The sequence below is a fragment of the Eptatretus burgeri genome, chromosome 17 (genome assembly GCF_056783735.1).
Source record: "Eptatretus burgeri isolate ZD-2024b chromosome 17, Ebu_testis_v1, whole genome shotgun sequence".
Lineage (NCBI taxonomy): Eukaryota > Metazoa > Chordata > Myxini > Myxiniformes > Myxinidae > Eptatretus > Eptatretus burgeri.
Window position 1 is genome coordinate 25,131,040 of NC_140977.1, and position 24,242 is coordinate 25,155,281.

General features: G+C 45.4%; 1 protein-coding gene across 11 annotated transcripts in view; it reads left to right on the top strand.

Annotated features, from left to right (window-relative positions):
- The window catches only part of LOC147009584 (autotaxin-like), a 190,112-nt gene that overhangs the window by 110,664 nt on the left and 55,206 nt on the right, over nucleotides 1-24,242 (top strand). For all 11 annotated transcript variants that reach the window (XM_085862221.1, XM_085862224.1, XM_085862222.1 and 8 more), the window contains 4 exons: nucleotides 3,814-3,933; nucleotides 8,853-8,908; nucleotides 17,442-17,507; nucleotides 17,957-18,029. In XM_085862221.1, the coding sequence (XP_085718347.1) occupies nucleotides 3,814-3,933; nucleotides 8,853-8,908; nucleotides 17,442-17,507; nucleotides 17,957-18,029 (315 nt within the window). The remainder of the gene's footprint in view (nucleotides 1-3,813; nucleotides 3,934-8,852; nucleotides 8,909-17,441; nucleotides 17,508-17,956; nucleotides 18,030-24,242) is intronic.

Here is a 24,242-nt window from a genome sequence, read left to right on the forward strand (position 1 = left end):
CGATGATGAAGGGAGAGGTGGATTATTGACAAAGAATGATGGGATGAGTGATTGGTGAAGAAGATAAGACGAGGACAGAAAATAGATGGGGACAGGACGGACCCCCTGCACACCTTACACTTGTTTATTCTGACTCCCATGTCCTGACTGAAACCAGGACCCTCCGCACTCTGTTCCCCTCCTGCTCCTTGCACTGCCATGGCAACAGTGTTTCCCCATGGACCAATGATGTCACTCACAGCACATAATTAATGCTTCTCCTGGAAGGATGCTCAGGTGCCAGAGATGAGGTGGAGGGTGCAGATACACAGCTATCGGACACGGGAACCCAAAAGCAAATGTGTACAAGGCCAGAAGGTAAATATATGAGGAAGAGAGGAAAAGGACAGAGACATAAGATGCAGGAAAGAATGCATGACAATGACAAATGGTGTACCAATCATGTGCAGCCTTTTGGCTGCTGGTTGCATCATTGGTTAGGGGCACAGCTATGCCACTGATGCAGTGCCCCTATTGCCAGTACACTGGTGCTCATTTCACCGACCTCAGAAGGATGACAGGCTGAGTCAACCCCCTGGTGTTAATTCAGCAGCCAATGAGGCTCAGAACTCAGGACCTGAGGATCCCAAGCCAGCACCCTAACCACTAAGCCAACGCCAGGCTTCCAAATGGTTTGATGAGAAATGAATCAGTAAAGCGTGAAGGAGAGTGAAGAAGGAATGCGAGTGAGTAAAACAACGTGAAAAGAATGACAGAGGGAAGGACAAGAGAAGAGAAGGACTAGAGGAGACTCGCATTTGTGCGAATAATAATAATGGATCGAGCCCCAAACAGACTTACTAACCCTCTGAAGCTGCGAAGCTTCGAATCTCTGTCTTTCTATGTCCTTCCACCCAGAAGCTTTACACACAGACTTTTATAGATCTTCGAAGCCCCCTGTGCCTGCTTCCTCCCCCACCACTCATCCATGGGAGAAGCCCTGGTTCTTGGCACGATATCCCTTGGCAGGTGCTCACAAAACCTGTTCAACGCTGTTTTTGAGGGGCTCGTGAACAGGATTGGCTTGTGAGCCTCCTGTTTTTGCGCAATCTTTTGTCGTAGGGAAAATATGCGGCAGATGGTTTGCAGAAAAGAATGTGGAATGAGAAAAATGACAGATACAGTGGGACCCGCTTAATAGAATCACGGTTAATAGAATCACCCGTATTATAGAATCAAAATCGTTGAGACCGATTCCTTTGTATCTAAATGTACACAATTTTTCCCGTTTATTAGAATCAAAAACCCGCTTAATAGAATCAGCTGCTGGCCATCCACTTCGACAGTTCAGCGCCTACTGGCCGCACAGTTCCAACTTTTGCCACCAGGCGGCTGACGTCACGCTAAAAATAACGCTATGCCACTACAGTGATTTCGGTAGTCATTGTACAGATAGGCAGACGGCTGACAGCTGCAGTCTAAGCACTAGGCGTGTCGTCATTTCCACGATGGACAGAAAACGAAAGCGGACGGATCGTTCAAACATTGATAAAGCACAAATCCTGAGGGACTATGACGCTTTGCCCAGAATGAGCCAACGAGAAGCTGCAGACAAGTTGGAAATTAACCAGCCGATCCTATGCAAGATTCTGAAAGATTGAGAAGCCATTCTGAAAGGTCAAGTGGATTCGTCTTCTTCTCAGAAACGCAAGCAAAGCGGCAACGCACCCGATGTCGAATCAGCAATGGTCAAGTGGATTCAAACTTCTAGAGAAAAGGACGCACCGCTTTCTGGACCTCTGATGCGGGAGAAAGCGGCTCAGTTCGCGGAAAAGTTCAACAACAAGAAGTTCAGTGCAACAAACGGCTGGATTGACCGGTTCAAGAAAAGACATGGAATCGTCCACAAGAAACTTCACGGAGAGGCAGCGGCGGCTGACGTAGGAGGGAAACAACAATGGCTGGACCACGTGTTTCCGGATCTCGTAGAAGGCTTCACAGCTGATGAGATCTGGAATGCTGACGAAACCGGGTTGTATTTTCGGGCCTTACCAGACGGACCGTTCCTCTTCAAGGGAGATCAGCACTGCGGTGGGAAAAGGCCAAAGGAAAGAATCACGGTGCTTTTTTGCTGCTCGATGACTGGTGCTAAGCGTCCTCCTTTCGGTATTGGTAAAAGCAAGAATCCACGGTGTTTCAAAGGCTTCAAAACAATTCCAGTTCGCTACAGAGCCAATTCCTCCGCATGGATGACAGGTTTCCTCTTCACTGAATGGCTCGATGAGTGGAATCGCGAACTTCGGCGTCATGACCAGAAAGCGTTGCTTCTCATCGACAACTGTCCGGCACATCCCCAATCACTTCAACTGTCGAACATTACTGTGGCATTTCTCCCGCCGAACACAACCTCTGTTCTTCAACCGTTAGATCAGGGAATTATCCGTTCATTCAAAGCTCATTACCGCCGTGCCATGCTACGAAAAGTGCTCACTGAGATTGACAACGAGGACGGAGCAATGACAGCGAGCGACTTGGCGAAAAAGATAACGATCCTCGACGCTATGCTGTTTACGGACGCAGCATGGAATGATGTGAAGACTACCGGCATAGTGAACTGCTGGCGCAAAGGAGGAATTTTCATCGGAGCGGCAAGCGAAGGCGAAAGGGTCGAGAGCAATGACGACGACGAGTTAGCCAACCCTCTTCAAATGGATCCCCACTCAATGGCAGGACTTCGTCAACATGGACGCCACTCTCCAAACCACAGACGATGATGTCACAGACGAAGCCATCGTTTCGGCAGTCCAACGCGAAATGGGAATTGCTACTGACGCAGACTATGACGCCGACACTAAAGTGGAGGAAGAGGAGGAAGAGGAGATCTCTGTCCCGACCATCAAGGAAATGATGTCTGCAGCTAAGACGATCAGGCTTGGTTTGCTATCACATGGGTTCAGTGACATGGCCTTCCTGCGCAAACTTGACAAGGAGGTCACCGCCATTGCCACAGACTCGTTAAAGCTGGCAACAATCGACAATTTTTTCATTACAGAGTAGGCTCATCGACAAACCTATGTTATTTTGCTTTGAAAAGTACATATGTACTGTACGTGTAATTGTTTTATTTTCAGTAGTAAGTTGCATTGTTTTGAGCAAGTGTGTCATATAAATCAAACTAAATGCTGAGTATTTGTCTCCGTATGTGTACTCGACATTTGATCCGCTTGATACTCCACAACTCTGGTGAACTCGGATATTAGAATCACCCACTTATTAGAATCAAATTTGTCCGGCCCAAAGTGATTCTATTAAGCGGGTCCCACTGTATATGGGATTTCTAACGACACAATCGCAGCGCAGATCTATCGGCACAGACTCTAGACAATTAAATGAAACAACATAACTCTGAAATAACTGCTTTGACAATGTGAGGATCTCTTTGAGACTCATCAAAAGCACAACAATATTACGTGTATAAAACACCCTGGTGATTGATGACTGTGCTTGCCGCACTCTTCTCATCCCCACTCCTCCACCCCCAAATCCCTATCCCCAGTGAATTAAAGTTCATAAACTGTGAGATTGAATTATTGTGGTGTCGATGTAGTGCAGGATTGAAGGGCCAAAAATGGCCTCCTCCTGCATCCAAGTTCATTGTGTATCCTTTCGTAAGATGTTAACTACTCTTATTGTTATAATTGCTCAGCAAAAAAAAAAAAACATCATCCTACTGAAAAATATTTCCACCATTGCATTCAGATTACCCAATCTGGTTCTATCAGAGGTTAAATTTGTGCTTCTGTGAGTGTTTCTTCATTGCACCTGCACTGCTAGGGCCTCTACCCAGAATCTCACGGAATCATCGGCAACACCATCTACGATGAGGGTTTCAACGCAACCTTCAGTGTCATCGGGAAAGAGAAACTGGAGCACCGCTGGTGGGGCGGCCAACCGGTGAGAATCAATTTTCATCACAGTAAGAAATACCACAATATTCTGGGGCCGAGTAGCTTACATTTCCTGGAATGAAACATCATTCTCATCCGTTATAAATATATGAGAAAAAGAAACATCAGGACAAAGAAGAATATCCCATCCTTTACCATTCATCGGTCGACGTTAAAAACCCCTAACATGTTTTTTCACCTGGTAATGTGGCCAAATCATCCGAGGTCCTGTACTGGGACTGCTGGGAAGGCAATAGCAAACCACGTTGGGTATTCCCTGCCAAAAGACAATTTTTGGCATCACCGACGTACTGGAAAGAGTAGGGAATCATTAACCACACCAACGAGCCCAGTAAACAAAAGTTCGTTGTAGTTTTCTTTTGTTCACTCACTCATAACCTTCCAAAATCAATAAGGAGGCATGATAAATGTAAGTTATGATAAGGGAGCAAACAATTAAATGCTTTCACATGATTCAGTTCACAAACATGAAACCTGTGATGAACTTTCCGACATGAGCCATCATATTAAAAACTAGAAGGGCACTCGGTCGAGAGCATACCTCCGCCACGCAATGCCTGATCCACGAGAACATATCGGGCCCAATACTTTTTTGAGATGTCATGTTACACAGTACCATATCGTTTTTGGCCCTATCTCTCAATGGTGAAGAATCACTTTGAAAATTAAATAATTCTCGGCTCCAGATCAGGATCTGGATCTTCACCGAAATCCAATCAATTCGGCGTCGTCACACACCCAACCTGTTCACCAAGTTTCGTACGAATCCGTCCACAACTTTTTGAGATATTGTGCTATATATCGGTTTAGCCCTATCTCTCAATGGTGAAGAATCACTTTTAAAATTCTTGTAGCCGGATCCTGATCTGGATCTTCAGCAACATCTAATCAGTTCGTCCTTGTCACACACTGAACCTGTCCACAAAATTTAATCTGGATCCGTCCACAACTTTTTGAGATATCCTGTACACAGACAAACAGACAGACAAGCCGGTAGGCGGCGTTGGGCCGCCGAGCATGGAAACTATAAGATATAGAGCAAAATGGATGTCATATATCGGATAGGGAATCACCTTAAGATTATGCATATCAAATCTCATCCAGTTCCATCGATTGATAACTACTAGGTATCCATGTGAATGAAAAGTACCGAAAATGCGGTTTGAAATCGGAAATCCCCAAAGTTCGAGGGGGTGCTGTGGGTGAACAAAGATCTAAATCGAAAATCCAGCTCGATCGTTTGTGCACAATGTATTCCAGACGATTAGTGTGAATCTTCATGACCATCCGACCATAACCCTAGGAGTAGCATTTGGCGCGAAGACACCTCCAGCTCTCACATATTATCGATTTTTGCACCAATTGACCTTTGACCCCTGACCTAAGCGAAATCGGTCAATATGTCCTGAGGCAAAGTTGTAGTACTCATTGAGTACCATGAACCTGCAAAGTTTCATTCGTATCGATGCACTCACCTGGTCGCTAGGGGGCCTTCAATTTTCGCCAATTTTCGCGCATACCCTAATTGTAGGGGGCGCTGCGGGTAAAGTATTCCATATATCACAAAAACCGGAATATATTTGATAGAGCATCACCTGTAGATCATTCGTGCCAAATTTCATAACCCTACGAGGGATAATGGCTTTCGGAATTGATTTCGTGTGAACGGTACCGATTTTGAAGGTTTTTTGGTTGTTGCTAGGGAACCAAAGCGTCCCTAGCAACCATCACAATTTCCAAATCACAAGGTCATAAGATGTACCTACCACCCGAGTTTGGTCAAAATCCACCCACGTTTACTACCAATTATGCTGATGACAAACGAGCAAACATCCAAACAAACAGACAAAATTACTGACAATAAGGGTCACCTACTTCGGCGACCAAACAACCTCCTTCACCTTCGGTGGGGAGGTAAAAAAAAACAACCTGGATGATTACTCTACCCCATTGAATCATCATCCCTTAATCACACCAAAATATTGGCATGGTGGGGAATTATAATTATCATGCAAATGTTCAGCTGTCTATAGATATGATCTCGAAAAGGGGATCTACATTCCAGTCGGTCTAAAGATATGATCATGTTCACTATTTAAATGGTAAACGGAAAACCACCAAGTACACATGACCAGCATAAGGCAAGTGAAAAAGTTACCAACAGTGTTTTTACTTCCGACACCGAAGGTGGACGGAGTTTATGTTTTCAGCCCTGTCTGTTTGCCTGTCTGTCTGTGATGAGGATATGTCAAAGAGTTATGGACGGATTGGGACAAAACTTGGTGGAGAGGTTGAATGTGTGACAAGGCCGAATTGATTTAATTCTGCTGAAGATTCGGATGGGAGAATTAAATATTTATCAAAGTGATTCGTCACCATTGAGAAATGGTGCCAAAATCTATATTTACTGGGATATCTCAAAAAGTTGTCGATGGATTATGACAAAACTTGGTGGATGAATCGGTTAGGTGGCAAGAACAAGCCGATTCGATTTTGGTCCAGGTGTGGATTCAGATCCGACCTGTCGGTGGGATACGAAATGTTATCCGTTCAGCCTGGCGGAGGTATGCACTCGATCTAATGCCCTTCTAGTTAGTGGTGTTTTAAATGCAGTGAAACACTGGACATCATGAGCTTCGGTCTTGTCAAGAAGAGAATCAAACATTTCCGACAAAAATGGCAATTGCACATTCTTAATCACATTACTCACGCTGATAATGCAAAAGAGTCCAAATATTTTACACAATCTTGACCAAAATATTGATATGCACCGTTGATATCATATGCCCTGGTGTGCTGTCTTGATGCTTTGATCGTACGCACCATTTAAACACCAGGAGCGGTACAGTCATGTTCGTGAGCAATACTGAGAAAGGCTTGGAGCACCAGCGCCATGCTCCGACAAGTCACGCAGGTGTCACACATATTAATGCAGGTTCAATAATTAACATGTTTAAGCAGGTGTACCATTTACGTATCCATGCATATATCACCTGTTGGCATATTCGTTCAGGTGCATGCTTGGTGTTGGCTCAATGGTTAGGGTGGTGGGCTTGGGATCCTAGGATCCTGAGTTCAAATCCCACTTTGTTGTTGAATTAATACCAGGTGGGGTTGACACTGCCTGTCATTCCTTCTGAGGTCAGCAAAATGAGTGCCAGCTTGCTGCTATCCTGTGTCGGAGTGGCGACCTGTCCAGGATTGTGCCCAATAGCCAAGGAGACTGGTTCGGTGTCTCATGACATGTGGTAGGATAGTCCGCATCGTTTTTTTTTTCAGCATTATGAACCTGGAATATGTCGTGACTAGGAGTGAATGTCAAATTTCAGGGATTTCGCTTTCGTTCTTATCATTCCATCAGAATTACCTGCAACACCTGCATTGCATCCGCTCGTTTACGTCCACTGAATCACGGGTGCGTCCACTCCTTGCAGCATGGCATTGGGCCTTGCTCAGAATTGCTCACGACCCTGACTTTACTCCTTCCGCCGGTGCTTAAAGTTTGAAATGATCAAGAGTGTACCAATATGTATTTATTTATTTATTTATTTATTTATTTTCTGAGTTGATGTGGTGGAGTTGACAATTGGTCCTTTCGGAGATTATACATGGGTCAAAGGTCAAGATCGGTCACAAAATTCAGGAATTTGCTTTTCTCTATTTCAACCAGTCCAGACAATATTTGGTAAAATGACACCTTACCACAGCCCTTACATACTGCACAGGTAGACATTAGTCTTGTGTCTTCCTTTCAATTTAACAGCGATCAAGGCTCCAAAATCGGTCACAAAATGAAGATTTTGGCACTCCCAGTCTTTTATCGTCGAATCAATCCATAAGATAATGAATTAATTGGTAAAATGTTACTTTACCACGGACACTACAGGTTAAAACAGGTAGACATTCGTTTGATGCTTTTCTTTGGACTCCACATGGAGTCGAAAGTCGAAAATCGGAAGTGAAATGAGGGTGTCTGGCCTGCCGAGCACGAGTCGTAAAACCAATACAGACAAGAATTGACACAAAATTACCTTGTTATTGTTCCTACGGACATACTGAAGCAAGTAAACGTTGGTCTCATGTCTTCCTTTAGATTTCAGAGGGGGTCAAAGGCTAAATCAGTCGTAACAATGAGGGTTTTAGCCTTCCGAGCCTTTGTGTTTAAACCAATCCAGATAAGACTTGGCACACAAGATACCTTGCCATCGCCCCCTCCATGTAAACATTGGTTCTGTGCTTTCCTTTTGATTCTAAAGGGGTCAAAGTGGATGAAGAGGGGTGGGGAAAATGGCTGTGACTCTTGTTTTAACAATTTTTGAGGGTGATGCCTTGGCAGTGAGCTATGATCTTGCACCTCGGGTGTAGGGGTGGATTTTAAAAATTTTCGCGTGAGAGCTGTGGTGGAGGTGGAGGGGGTATTCTAAGACGTTTATAATAAAATCACTCGTCCATGGACCGGGTGCGTGGTGCCAGTTGTTGGACGTTAAAGATCATTGCATGGGGTGGCAACTGCGCCGCATCACATTTGGAATTTGTTCGGGGTGCCGGTGATCGCTCGCCTACTCTTTGCGAATGACACCGTGGGATCTTCAGCGTCCACGGACAACCACTACTAGCAGACGGGTCTTCCAACTTGAAGTCCATCCGATGGACGATGCACACATGGAATGCCCTGCCCCTGTATCTGAAACACAAGGGTGACCTTTTACAGCTGGGTCGGGTTTCGAACCCTTCCTGGACAGGTGAAAGGCGAGTGTGCGTACCTGGAAGTTCAGTCCCGTCACTCCATTTATGAATGATCGGTAAGTTGAAGCGGAATCATACAGAGATTTAACAACTACTGTATATTAGTATCAAGAATCCAACAACAGCTTTGAATAACTGTCATACATGATGTTTTGCCAGATTTGGATCACTGTTGAGAAGCAGGGAAAAAATGCCAGTACATTCTTCTGGCCATTGTGAGTTTATCTACGTACAAACACTCTGTATACTTGATATTTTAGTCGTTACATTTGATTGATTAAAAAAAAAAAAATTGAATGTTTATATGTACATACACTACTTGCATCCTGCTGCATTTATTGGCCAATTCAAGTGCAACTACCTTCAGGCAATGTTACCTTTCTTCTGTGAATGTCCAGGCAATATATATATATATATATATATATATACATATTTTTTAAAGTAAACCTTTTCAGCTTTACCAATGCTGCCAAAATCGACTTAGGCCGTATGCTTTAGACGAATGATTTGTACCCAGTCTACAACCTCTGTGCATCTCCCCCTCTCTATCCCTTCCTTGCATTTCCGCTCACATCGTGACCAAAAGACATCTCACTGTTCGTGCAATCTGTCCTCTTCACAATCTCACTTTCCCACAGGCCTTTGTCCGAGTCGTTGCACTTTTTATACGCCCGATATATATATATATATATATATATATATATATATATATATATATATATATATATATATATATATATATATATATATATATATATATATATATATATATATATATATATCAGGGCGTATTATGTGATACCGGTCGTCCGTCTGTCTGTCTGTCTGTCCGTCCGTTCCTGTCCACACTTTAACTCCCAAAGTTTTCAACTTTCACGTTTCATATTTGGTACATCGGTACAGACTGTGGAGACGGTGTGTCGCGACATCCGTTCGTCATCTAAAGTGGTTGCCATGGCAACCAGGATGCTGTTTTCCATGTAGTAGCACAATTCTGTATATACCTTCTTGTCCAGGCGTATATTGTGCTCACTTGAGCTGTTGTTTTAACTTGGTATGTTTGGTGTACGTAGTTATTAATTCAGATTTTCAATCCAGCCAAGAAAGTTTTCATCCTTCCTGCTGGCAAAAGTCATGTTGAACTCAATAAATTTGATTGGAAGGTTACACAACAACAGGAAATTGGCAAAATCGGATATAAGGCTTTGAAAGCAGAATATGAGTCGAGGTACTTCCCCCTTTTTTTCTTTAAAGCTGTATCTGTAGATGAACAATGCAGATGAGTGTTGGTGGTGGTCCCATAATTATCTTTTGCTGGTCGTTGGAGCACCGCAGTCATGTTTATATCAGCAGATTGACACACTGGTACCCAACTCCTCTTCGAGCGAGATTTATGAGCAGCCATAAGGAATTGAACACCAGTGAAAGCAAGTGTGGCTCAACCCACCCCACCACCGAACTGCTCGAAGGCACCTTTTTCATGCGACATTGAGATATGGAAGAGACAGGGTGGATGGGCAACAAACTGGCAGTGGGGCCACTGGTGGTCGCAAGCAAAGACATTAATTAACAGTAAAATGAGAAACTTCTTATTAGGAGGTTGGTGGCAGGATTTGCACTCCGGCCACCGTAAAACCCTTCATTCCGCAAAACGCAAAAACGCAAAAAAATCTGAAAACCCACTCCGTGGGAGTACCTCCTGTGCAGCTTCCCTTCGCAGGGCAGCTCACCGGATGATGGGATTGGGGCAAAGTCTTCGGGACCCCCAATCTTTGATAGGAGGGAAACCACGGGGTAACATCCCTGGGTCAGATTGCGGGAGAGTGTGTCGGAGTGGTGCTGAGGTGTCGTCCACCAGACGGCGGTCTCCTTGGGTTAACCTGAGGCGGTCCCTTCGGGTGGGTGCCTGGAATGTCCTATCTCTAAGAGAGGATGATCACCTGTCTCTGTTATCATCTGAGCTCAAGCGTTTGGACATCGGGATTGCAGCTCTCTCTGAGGTTCGGAGACCGGATTGCGGCGAGGTAATGGTGGGTGGTTACACCTACTATTGATCTGGTCGCTCTGATGGTTACCATACCCAAGGAGTTGCTGTTGCTGTGTCCAATAAGCTGACCCCAATGATAATTGAGGTAACACCGGTCAACGAGCGTATTATGAGATTAAGGATTCGTCACTCCTTAGGTGTCATTTCCCTGGTCTCTGTTTATGCTCCGACTGAGGCGAGTGATCTCACCGTGAAGGATGCATTCTACGCCACATTCGAGTCTGTGGTTGATCAGTGCCCCAGACGAGATACACTTCTAGTCTTGGGGGATTTCAATGCATCGACTGGAACTGATAGGGACGGTTATGAGGTGTGTGTTGGTCCCCATGGGTCAGGAACTATGAACCAGAATAGCACTAAGTTCCTTGACTTTGCAAGAAGTCATGGACTTAGGGTGGCTGGTTCATGGTTTCAGCACCCACAAGCTCATCGCTGGACTTGGTATTCCAACGCTGGCGGTGTGGCAAAGGAGATTGACCATGTCCTCATTGACGGTCGTTGGAGGATGATCCAGAACTGCAGGGTCTACCGGAGTGCTCAGTTCCTCAATACTGACCACAGGCTTGTTGTAGCAACTCTAAAGCTGCACCTTAAATCCTGGAGAATGGTACCATCCCAGCTGAGACTGGATGTTGCCATGCTCAGGGATGAGAGAGTAGCTGAGGAGTTTGCGAACAGGCTGAGTGGACACTTGGGGGGTCTGGGTGCTTTGGGGGGTCCTGAAGAGTTGTGGAGCGCCTTCAAGACCACTGTCCTTGATGTTGCCGGTGGATGCCTTGGAGCTCACCGCAGGGCAAAGAAGAATTTTGTCTCTCAAGGGACACTGGATACCATTGACCAGAGTCGCAGGGCCAGGCTGAATGGCAGAGCTGAGCTGTTCAGGGAGCTGAGGCGTAAAACTGTACGTGCACTGAGGGTGGACAAGGAGGCCTATGTGCGAGGAATCTGTGAGGGGGTAGAGCATCACCTGTGGACAGGTGATTCTCGTCCCGCTTACAGGGGAATTCGCGCATTACGTTCATCCAAGCCCATCCCTCGGAGCACTGCAGTTCGAGCAGAGAGTGGTAGGCTCTTGACAGAGGAGTCTGAAGTGAAGGCCCGCTGGGCCCGTTACTTTGAGCGGTTGTACCAGGCTGATCCCCCAACTGTCGAGTTGGACGTCAAGGGTCTTACAATCCCTGTTGCTGACCATCGAATCAACTGTGGTCCACCTACGCTTGTGGAAACACGGGCTGCGGTGAACCAGTTGAAACGGGGCAAAGCTCCAGGGATCTGTGGCATCCATGCTGAACTTCTCAAGGCTGGTGGAAATGCTGCACTCGTGTCGTTGCATGCAGTTTTGTGCTCTGCCTGGGACACAGGCATCATCCCAACTGACTGGAAGAGGGGCCTTGTTGTCCCTCTCTCGAAAGGGAAGGGTGATCGCCAAGACTGCAACAACTACCGAGGGGTGACGCTGCTCTCAGTGCTGGGCAAGGTCTTTGCTCGGATAATTCTTGATAGGGTTCGCCACCATCTGCTTGAGCACCAGCGTCCAGAGCAGTCAGGCTTTACACCACCAAAGAGGTCAACGATTGACCGTATCCTTGCACTTCGTGTCCTCACCGAACGCAGACGAGAGTTTCGGCAGGGGCTGCTTGCAGCCTATGTTGATCTCTGTAAAGCTTTCGATTCAGTGAATCGGGATGTCCTCTGGAGGATTCTTGGTCTTCGTGGGGTGCCACCAAAACTGATCGATCTGATGTCTGAACTCTACTCTGGTACTGAGAGTGCTGTGAAGTGTGGTGGTACCATCTCTGACTTATTTCCAGTTGTTACTGGAGTTCGTCAGGGATGTGTACTTGCCCCCACACTTTTCAGCACTTGTATGGACTGGATTCTAGGGAGGATGTCGGAGAGATCAAGTTGCGGTGCATCATTTGGGAATGTCAAGATCTCGGACCTTGACTTTGCAGATGATGCAGTCATCTTTGCGGAGACTTTAGACATCCTCTTGGGGGCCCTCGAGGTGCTGAATGAGGAGTCGGAGCCGTTGGGATTACGGGTTTCTTGGGTCAAAACGAAGATCCAGGCTTTCGGTGACATCTTGGATGCTGCTGTCCTGTCTGTGTCTGTTTGTGGTGAGGATGTTGAGGTCGTGGAGAGATTCACTTACCTTGGCAGTGATATTCATGTCTCTGCTGGCTGCGAGTCAGAGGTCAATAGACGTCTGGGTCGGGCCTGGGGAGTCATGGATTCACTGGATCATGGGGTGTGGCGCTGCCGGTACCTGTGCGGGAGGACGAAAGTCCGAGTCTTCAGGTCCTTGGTACTTCCATTCTTGCTCTATGGGTGCGAGACTTGGACTCTGACCAAGGATCTGAGATGGAGACTTAATTCCTTTGGTACCAGGTCTCTTCGGAGAATCCTTGGCTATCGCTGGTCGGATTTTGTGTCCAACGAGCGGTTGCTGAGAGAGACTCGGATGAGATTTGTTACCTGCATAGTCCGTGAGCGTCAGTTGCGGCTGTATGGACATGTGGCTCGTTTTCCTGACTCTGATCCTGCTCACCAGATTCTCTCAGCGAGGGAGTCTCATGAGTGGAGGAGGCCAGTGGGTCGACCACGTGCCTCATGGTTGCAACAGGTTGACCATCATCTCAAGGAGATGGGGATGGGCCTGGCATCTGCCTGGGGGATGGCCAGACGGAGGCCCCTGGAGTACCGGCGGAAAGTGGACGCAGCGCCGTGCTGTTCTGGCACATGCTCCCATACCTGACCTGAAAATGAGAAGAGACCGAGAGAGTAGGGAAGGAAACGCAGTCACCTGCAAGTAAGCGGGTTGGCCTAAAAAGGTTAATCAGGGTTAATGGGGGTGAGAAAAGATCGTGGATATGGATGTGGGTTAAAGTAAAAAAGGAATGGAACAAGGTGGACAGGTCAGATCATTTTTCAATGTCCTTATTTGTTGGAGTCTATAACTCGTCCAAATCTTAAATATTATTTCGGAATCCAGTGAAATGTTCTTGAGTTACCTTCCCTATGACCTGGCAGTTACCTGCATATTACACATGCAAAAAGGTCTGAGGTTTTCGACACCTCTCTCACCTGTATCTGGAGTCCTGATATACCAGGAGTAGCGACAACTTGCAATTGGACGCCATTTTGTTTCCACCGATCCATCGATTGATCCATCGATTGATTGATTGATTGACTGTGTGCTCTGCCTGAAGGCAGGTATTTGGCTGCTTGGCGAAGGTGATACTAGGTGGTTTGCCATTGCCTTCCCAGCAGTTAGTCAAGGCAGGAATTTGTCATTTCTTCAGGATGCCGGTTGTTATTGTTTTGCAGGCAGCCTGTGGTTGCTGGTTGCATCATTTATGGAAGCATGGCTGTGCCGATGATACAGAGCCCCTGTTACCAGTCAGCCGGTGCTCATTTTGCCAACCTCAGAATGATGACTGGCTGAGTCAATCAACCTAGTGTTATTTCAACGGAACGACAGGGGCTCAAATTCAAAACCCTAAGACCTTAAGCCAGCCACCCAAACCGTTAAGTCAACACCAGGCTTAGGGTGCCGGTGATAACTCGCCTCTCTTGGCGAAGGACACTGTGGGATATGTAACATCCATCAACTAATGCTAGCAGATGGAACATCCGGCTTTACATATATCCGTGGGACGGCACACACACTGATTAATCACCCTGCCTGTGGAACCCCGGGATGACAGTTTGTGGCTGGGTCAAGATTCAAATCCAGGCTAAACTGCGAAGAAACGAGTGTGTGTTCCTCTTGGTCATCCTGCCAGCTCCTTGAGAAGATATGGAAGAAAAAAGGTTTTCTTTGCAATCGAAGGGAACAGGAAAGAAGAAGTTTAAAAAGAACTAGAAGGTCACGTGGTAGGGCGCATACCTCTGCCATGTAATGCCTGATCCACGAGAACATATCGGGCCCAATACATTTTTGAGATATCGTGTTATATATCGTTTTTGGCCATATCTCTCAATGGTGAAGAATCACTTAAAAATTTCTAGTAGTCGGATCCTGATCCGGATCTTCACCAAAATCTAATCAGTCTGTCCTTGTCACATACCGAACCTGTCCACCAAGTTTCATCCAGATCCATCTACAACTTTTTTGAGATATCCTGCACACAGACAGACATACTGAGCTGCCAACTACAATATGATTACAGCACCACATATATGTACAAACACACACAGGGCTACATCTTACCTGACACACAAACCACCCCAAAGTCGGTTTCCATCTCAGACAACGAACTTTATTTTCCCAATTATTTTTTCCTTCTGGCATCTGCAGGGAATCTATACATCTTGAAACTCTTTTTTCTGATCGATTGGTGCATCCAATGGCACAGCATCTTGTCATTTCGAAAACGATGATGAGCTGTCACGTATTCAATGACCTATCGATGGAAACAAAATGGCGCCCATGACCGATGTGGCCATAATTTCTGGGACATGCCATGTCGCTACTCCTCGCATAAAAAGACTCTACCTGTATCTGCAGTGTACACACACACAGCATGCCCTCACTCTCCACCACTTTCCTACTCGTACAAATTCGATGATTACTTATCCAAGGCAGCCACTGACTATTGCACAGATTGTTTTATCTGGCCATTAGCTGGTTCAATTTATGATTCAGTCATGAACTTGAACGGCACCTCCGCCAGGCTGAACAGTTCACGTTTTGTATCCCACTGATGTGCTGGATCTGGATTGGGACCTGAACCAAAATCGAATCGGCTTGTTCTTGTCACCTACCCAATTCATCCACCGAGTTAAGTTATAACTTGCCCACAACTTTTTGAGATATCGTGCTATATATCGTTTGTGGCTCCTACTCTCAATGGTTTAAGAATTGCCTCAAAATTAAAAAAAATTCTCGCATCTGGATCTGGATTCTGATCTTCCCCCAAATCGAATCAACTTGTCCTTGTCACACACGCAACTTGTCCACCAAGTTTCGGCCGAATCCGTCCATAACTTTTTGAGATATCCTGCTCACAGACAAACAAACAGAAAGACAAGCCGGTAGGCGGCGATGGGTCGCCGAGCATGGAAACTATAAGATAGAGAGCAAAATGGATGTCATATATCGGATAGGGAATCACCTTAATATTATGCATATCAAATCTCATCCAGTTCCATCTACTGATAACTACTAGGTATCCATGTGAATGAAAAGTACCGAAAATGCGGTTTGAAATCGGAAATCCCCAAAGTTTGAGGGGGTGCTGTGGGTGAACAAAGATCTAAATCGAAAATCCGGCTCGATGGTTTGTGCCAGATGATTCCAGATGATTAGTGTGAATTTTCATGACCATCCCACCATAACCCTCGGAGGAGTAGCATTTGACGCGAAGGCACCTCCAGCTCTCGGATATTATCGATTTTTGCACTAATTGACCTTTGACCCCTGACCTAAGCGAAATCGGTCAATATGTCCTGAGGCGAAGTTGTAGTACTCATTGGGTACCATGAACCTGCAAAGTTTTATTCGTATCGATGCATTCACCTGGTCGCTAGGGGGCCTTCAATTTTCGCCAATTTTCACGCATACCCTAATTGAAGGGGGCGCTGCAGGTAAAGTATTCCATATATCACAAAAACCGGAATACATTTGATAGAGCATCACCTGTAGATCATTCATGCCAAATTTCATAACCCTATGTGGGATAATGGCTTTCGGAATTGATTTCGCGTGAACGGTACCGATTTTGAAGGATTTTCGGTTGTTGCTAGGGAACCAAAGCGTCCCTAGCAACCATCACAATTTCCAAAGCGCAAGGTCATAAGATGTACCTACCACCCGAGTTTGGTCAAAATCGGCCCACGTTTACTACCAATTATGCTGATGACAAACATCCAAACAAACAGACAGAATTACTGACAATAAGGGTCACCTATTTCGGCGACCCAACAAATGGGGGTGAAAACATCACCTCCATCCACCTTTGGTGGCGGAGGTAATTATGGCGGCAAGCCTGGCATTGGCTTAGCTTAGCGGCTAGGGTGGCTGGCTTGGGATCCTAGCGTCCTGAGTTCGAGCCCCCATTGGCCCCTGAATTACCACCAGGTGGGGCTGACTCAACCTGTCATTCTTCTTCGGTCGGTGAAACGAGCACCAGTGTATTGGTAATGGGGCCACAGCGTCAGTGACATAACCCTGTCCCTGACCAATGATGCAACCAACAGCCACAGGCTGCACACGAAAGTGTATGTGTGTATTACGGCTGCATGTTTCATTCTGACTGAGGTGCGGCTGTGCTTCTGATGTGGTGCCCCCATAGGTCGGGGCCGGAATTTGTTTCACATTCGGCCAGGGTATCAGCACACAATGGCCCCATTATTTTCAAAGAAGTACGATGGGATCTTCAACGTCCACCAGAGGCAATTATATAATGGTCCAGCCGCTGACCATTCCATTGAAAGATGCAACACCATTCCATTGTTTGAATTTCATTCTTCACGCACTGACATTTACCTTGACTGAACTTTGTGAGGAATGCATCGGATATCTTTTTTAAGGGTATGCATAGGTACGTGTGCTTTTTATATATCCGTCTCCTTGTGGTGCAAAGTGCTGCTCACTGGTATTTAGACCATTGAGAGGTATGAAAGAATTACAATTGATCTCTTGTGTTTTTTTTCCTCCCCCCTTCTCGTGTTCCTTTCTCCTTGTGCCCTTAAAGCATCATTCCTCATGAACTCCGTGTATTCAAAGTCCTCCAATGGCTGGACCTCCCAGCCAGCGAAAGGTATTTAAAGGCAATCTTTTACTCTTCCTCTGAACATGGTCTCACCATCACCATGCTTTACACTTTTGCCAAAGCTTTAAAGTTTAAGCCATGGTAGTAGAGTTAGGTGCAGCGTCATTGACCTTTCCTTGAGAACACTATACTGCTGCTGACATGCTCCAGTAGTTGTAATTGTTTTTTTTATTCATTTCTCATCTCCACATTCCACAAATTATACCATTATACTACGCAGCAACTGGACTTCTTTTCTTATTTCAACTCTTTGTTGTAGATCGGCTAAAGTAAGTAGCCACAATTTCGTAAAGATGTGCTTCCTGCAATTGCCCTTTGCCGCAGGTACAGTGGTATCAAAAATGTATGCTTGTCGAAGCAGTGAAACTACTAGTAGTTGTAGTTGCAGTTATTGTTTGTTGTTGCTTCTGACTTTTTCTCTTGATGTGCACCTGTAGGCCCATTGTATATGGTCTGTACATTGATGAGCCTGATAAGAAAGAGCACGTGTATGGCCCATACCATATAGAGGTAAGAAGTGGGGGTGGGGGGGGGAGATCAAACCATTAGAGTACCTGTATAAGGGAGAATTTATCAGGTGTGCAAGTCAGGTAGATATAACAACCACAAACAATGTGCAAGAAAAATTAATCTTCATTTTAGGTTTTCAAAGACAGCTGTTCACCACCATCTCAGATCATCCCCCGTCCAAAACCATGATCTTTCCTACCCCCGTTAATCCTCCCCAAGCCTACCTCCTTCCAAATTTCCAGTTTCTCCTTCCTGAGAGTTTGCTTTTGTATCCATCTTGTCCACCCCCTGCGTTCTCCTCTAGCCCTCATTCGTATCTACATCTCTTGTTTCTCCGTCTCCATCTGCCGTTGGTGATTCCTCCCTCTTGTTCGACTGTTCCTATTGCTCTGTTGTGCCCTGATCCATTCTGTGTTTGTTCTAGCTCTTCCACAAACCTTGAGCTGGTAGTAAAAAAGGAAATCAATAAATCCACATCACAAAAAGGAAACTATTCATCATGCTTACCTGGGTGGAATAAAGAACAATTATCCATTTCCAGGAACCCGAATGATGCTCCATTTCTCAATGACCATGGTTTTCTTTGACTTCCCATGTGTTTTAGGCCTTTATTTACTGCGTAATTTTGGTAGTTTCCAGTGGTTATTTCAGCCACTTCCATTAACCATCTGCTGCCATGAGTTGGCGGACGGTAAAGATCTCACGGTGTCCTTCACGAAGAGTCGGTGAGTTATCGCCAACACCCTGGACAAATTACAAATTCCTGCACTAACCTTCAGGGAGCACTGCATCAGCAGCACAGTTGTGCTCCCAGAAAATGATGCTACCCACAGTCATATGTTGCATACCAAAAAGAAGAAAACAAAGCCACTTCCATTGGCTTTGGAATCCTCTGCCAGCTCATTCTGACCTATTCAGCATCCATAATGTTGTTGTTGTTCGTCTTTCGGCTGCTCCCGTAAGGGGTCGCCACAGCGGATCATCCGTTATGATCCGCATACTGACTTGGCACAGGTTTTACGCCGGATGCCCTTCCTGACGCAACCCTGGTCGTCTCTTACGACACAGGGATAAGGATTGGGTTTCACCATGATTCTGGGCTGCCCTACACCCTCTCATCGCGCGGCCCAGTGCAGGGCTCCCGTCCTCAAGCGATCCTCCAACCCAAGCCTCCGAGTAGCCGGATTACAGGCGCACGCCACTACGCCCGGTTCAGCATCCATAATGTGGGGGTCTATTAAAAAAAATTATTTACATATCTACCCCAATGCATTCATGTTATCGGAAACAGAATTTTTGGTCGAGAGGTTGTAGAGATGCTGACTCAAGGTCACAGCTCTTACTTGACACACTGAAAAGTACGACATTCACGACCTGCACCCTCCGCTCTGATGCTTGCCCAGATAGCTGCTTGGTGATCGAGGGTGCTTCAGGTCTACCACCCCACAGCTGCTATTCCCATCCCATGGATGGCCAGCACTTAGTGTAGTGTTCCTCATTTCGGTTTGCCTCCAACCACCTGCATTCCCTTTGCCTCTCACAGCACCTGCCTCTCTTGCTGAGCCTTCGGCTCAGTTCCCATTGCTCATGTTCACAGTGTTGATAGCTCCATTCCATCCTCTCGCTCCGGTTCTGACGTTAATCATGTGAATCTAATCATGGTTTCAGGGATTTAAATACAATTTGATAAGCAAGTAGAAATCAAAGATTAAGCTGGTGAAGAATAATGGGGGTAAAAATTGCTTTAAACCTCCAGGTTTCATGTTGAGTTATATCGACATGAAACGGGCACTGCTGGTGTGGCAGAATTAAAAACTACTTTGATTTATATCAGTACTTTGTTTTTATGTACAAAGTCAAGGCTCATGGAATAGCTAAAACCCAGAACACAACAGAAACACACCAATAGTGGGGGTGGAACACTTGGAGAAAGAATGTGCACGGGGAGTGGGAGGGGAGGACACAAGGGGGTGAGCAAGCTGGAGACGAGCTCAAACACAGCAAGAAGGAGCAGAAAGAAGAGAAGGGGAAAGGAAAAATGGTGAAGCAGAAATGGAATAAACAAATAATCATGGGTGGAGGGAGAGGGGAGAAAACACAATAACCTGAGGAGGAGGAGGAGGTGCACAGCCATCTTGAAACCCTGGAGTGAAGAATGGGGTTGAACAGGCTGATGAAGTTCCACAGGTGGGTGGGGAAAACAAATGAGTGGGGATTATTAGTGAGCTTGGATTTTGGGAATTTCTCCAGAAGTGGATTACTGGCTGACCCCCATGCACCTTGCAGAATTCTGGGGAAAAGGGGGGGGGGATAGACAGAGCACGGAAATGGCAGAGGGTGCATGATGACCTGTAAGGATCTGGTAGAAGACAGAGAGGCTTGCTGGAAGTTTGGCTTTGCCAAGGAAATACTTGGGCATGGCGGAGAATGTCCAGTGGGTGGCTGGCTTTGAAGGCCAACTTGGATACATGGTTTTTTCAAGAGAGTTCGTCACCATTAGTGAGGCCCGAATAGTTTGAGTGCCTGAACTTCTTCAAGGGGTGTGTTAAAGGAAGTAGATGGGAGAGTTCACCAGACTGTCTTTTCAGAGAGACAGAGAGTGAGTGAAAATGATGTAAGCAATAACGAACACCAAAGGTAAGGTGGGGGAATCTGGGAGACAAGGAGTACGGGGAAAGTGTTTGCTGAACGAGTCCTGAGAGATGAGAGCAGAGGAAGTATGAAAAGCAAGTTCTGAGTGAGAGAAGATTTCAAAGGAGATCAGGAAGGCTGGAAAAGAGATTTTGGGTATGACTACACAGGAAAAAGGAAAAACCAAAGGGAAATGGGATGAGCTCGGGAGAGCATTAGTGAGAATGAAAAATGTTAAGGCAGTTGGGCCAGATGGGATACCTGTTGAAATGTGGAAGGTGTTGCGTGAAGAGGGTGTTGGCTTCTTTCTACACCTGTTCAGTGATGTATATGAAGAAGAGGAAATGCAAAATGAGTGGAGAGAAAGTATATTGGTCCTGATTGTCAAGCAGAAAGGAGATGTGCAAACATGCAACAACCACAGAGGCATCAAACCGATATCGCACACAATGAAGATCTGGAAAATAATTATTGAGAGAAGTTTGAGGGTGGAAGTGGTGGTCAGAGAAGAGCGATATGGATTTATATGAGGCAGGAGCACTGTGGACAAGATTTTTGCCCTTAGACAGATGGTTGAAAAGTGTAGAGAAGGACAGAAGGATCTACATTTGGTGTTTATTGATTTGGAAAAGGCCTATGATAGAGTGCCACAACAAGAGTTGCATATCTGTTTGAGAGAGACAGAGATATCTGTGCCAGAGAAGTATGTGAAGCTGATCCAGGATATGTACAAGGGGTGCTCTGCACAAGTGAGGAGCCATGTTGGAGTGACGGATAGTTTCATGGTGGAAGTTGGTGTACATCAAGGCTCTACATTGAGCCCATTTCTGTTTGTTATTATGAAGGACGTTGTGAGAACACAGGCACCATGGAGCATGCTTTTTGTTGGTGACAGTTTTGTGTGCCGAATGTAAGGGAGAGGAACAATTGAAATTGGAAGAATGGAGGAAGGCATTGGAAGATCGGGGCTTGAGGATTAGTCGGTCAAAGACAGAGTCCATGAGGTCTGCAGTGAGTAGTGAAGCGTGAGAGGGAAACAGAGTCGTGATACAAGGGGAAAACGTTAAGGTTGTGCAGAATTTTAAGTATCTGGGGTCAGTAGTGCAGCAGGATGGTGAGTTAGATGGGGGAGATGAGCATCAGGATAAGTACAGGATAGATTAACTGGAAGAAGGTTTCAGGAGTGCTTTGTGATAGAAGGATGCCAATGAGACTGAAGAGGAAGGTGTACGGAATGGTTGTGAGGCCAGCACTGTTGTACGGTGCAGAGACATGGCCGATGATGAGGTTGGAGCAAAGATTAGATGTGACAGAGATGAGGATGCTGAGATGGTTGAATGGTGTGACGCGAAAAGACCATGTGAGCAACGACTACATCAGAGGAACTGTGAAGGTGGTTGAAGCATCTGAGATGGTACAGGGAAGTGGATTGAGATGGTATGGGCATGTGATGAGAAGGGATGAAGAGTATGTGGGTAGAAGGATAATGGGAATGATACCACCTGGAAAGAGCCAGCGGGGCAGACCGAAGGGATGAAGTGATCGTATGGAAGTGGACATGAATGAGAAAGGTGTGGATAAAGAATGGGTATGCGATCGACCCAAATGGTGGAGCAGGATCTGTGTCAGCGACCCCGCTTGAAGTGAGATAATAATGATGAAGAAAAAGAGTGAGTGTGTGACATTTATCAGGGTTGAAAGACATATTCCAAATGTTACTGGCTCGTGATTGTATCAAGGTCTGCAGAGACCGAGGAGGCTGCTGCCTGCCTACCTGAAGGATGAGAGATGCGACAGCCGAGGGTGGAGGCATCAGCGGAATGTCTCGACAAGGAAAGTAGATGAGATGATCCCATTGATAGCTACCTGTTGACTATGAGATGAGAGGAAGTCAGTAAGCCATGTGTGGAGGTGAGTAGATGATAAATGGGGTTTCTGGGACGCCCATTCAAATGAATGGGGGAAAGGGGAAAACTTTCTGACCCAAGCCCCAAAAGCTCAAAATAGGAGACTCATTTCCTCCCCCTCCCATGCAAGCAAATGTAAAATTGAGACTATGAAAGATTGAGACTTACTGATTAAAGCACTTCTTCCCTTTCATATTTTCATTCCACTCAAAGAGCGAATCAACGAATATTTGTCCACGTTCTACTTTAGGGAAAAACTTAATTTTCTTAAAACATTCATTTCCATCGAGTATATTCACAAAGAATAACTTGGAACTTGGTTCTTGGTTTAAGTATCTTTGTTGGGCAAAGATGCTCAAAATCATTTGAAGCAAGCTGTTTTATTTTCGCTTAAAATTAGTCAGTCTGGAGTCAGCCAAGCTCCATCGCCCGAAGCAAAAATGCGACTCATTTCCTATGTGAGACACACCCTGAAAAAATCCATTGTTTTCACATTTCATTGACGTCATCAACTTGCCTATTTAAACCAACTTGCCGAGTGTGTTTTATTTTGAATATGGAGAGTAGGGTAAGAATACTGGTTCTGGCTCACTTTTCCCCATGTAAATGAATGGGGGATTTTCAGCCATGAAATTTTTCTTTTTTTTCCCCTAAAAAAATAAATCCCCTTTTTAGCCCAAGGTATATTTATTTGTCTCCCCTTTTAACCTGGAGCCTGGTGTTGGCTTAGTGGTTAGGGTGGCGGCTTGGGATCCCAGGGTCCTGAGTTCAAGCCCCGTTGGCTGCTGAATTAACACCAGGGGGTTGACTCAGCCTGCCATCCTTCCGAGGTCGGCGAAATGAGTGCCAGTGTACTGGTCCCGGTGTATGCCCCGGTTAGAATAGGTGTACCATATCCCTGTGTGTCGTAAGAGGCGACCAGGGTTGGCGTCAGAAAGGGCATCCGGCCATAAAACATTGCCTCAAGAAAAAGCCAAACCCCTGCACAGCAGGGAAAAATGGCTGTAAAAACGGTCATTTTTTTATTTCCCCTTTTAACCTAGGGGCTCTCTATTCAAATAGCCCATACAACAAGATAAAGATTTGTTAAAGGTGATTCTAAAGAAATATCTGAAACGCCAAAGCCCCGGGGCACTCTTTATCAAATAACCCATACAACAAGATAAAGATTTGTTAAAGGTGATTCTAAAGAAATATCTGAAACGTCTAAGCCCCGGGACACTCTTTATCAAATAACCCAAACAACAAGATAAAGATTTGTTAAAGGTGATTCTAAAGAAATATCTGAAACGTCTAAGCCTCGGGGCACTCTTTATCAAATAACCAATGCATATTGTTTAGCTCACTCATTGAACCTATAAACATTTGTTCATTCTCAAATTCCTTCAATAGTTTAATTTTCTTTGCACAATAATCCCCATCTAAAATATTGAAAAACAAAACATTTGAATCTTTATATTTTTTAAGATACCCCTTTTGTGCCATTACGAAATGATAAACTTCTCTTAATGATCTCATCTGGCCACCTCCTGAGTTGCATATCATTTTGATATTGTAGTAAATTATTTTTCCATTGTTCAATTGATAACCATCAAATTTTTCAGTCCATTCAAACATATTTATTATTTTCTTTACATCCTCTAACTTATTGGTTTTTAAATTGATTCGCATATTT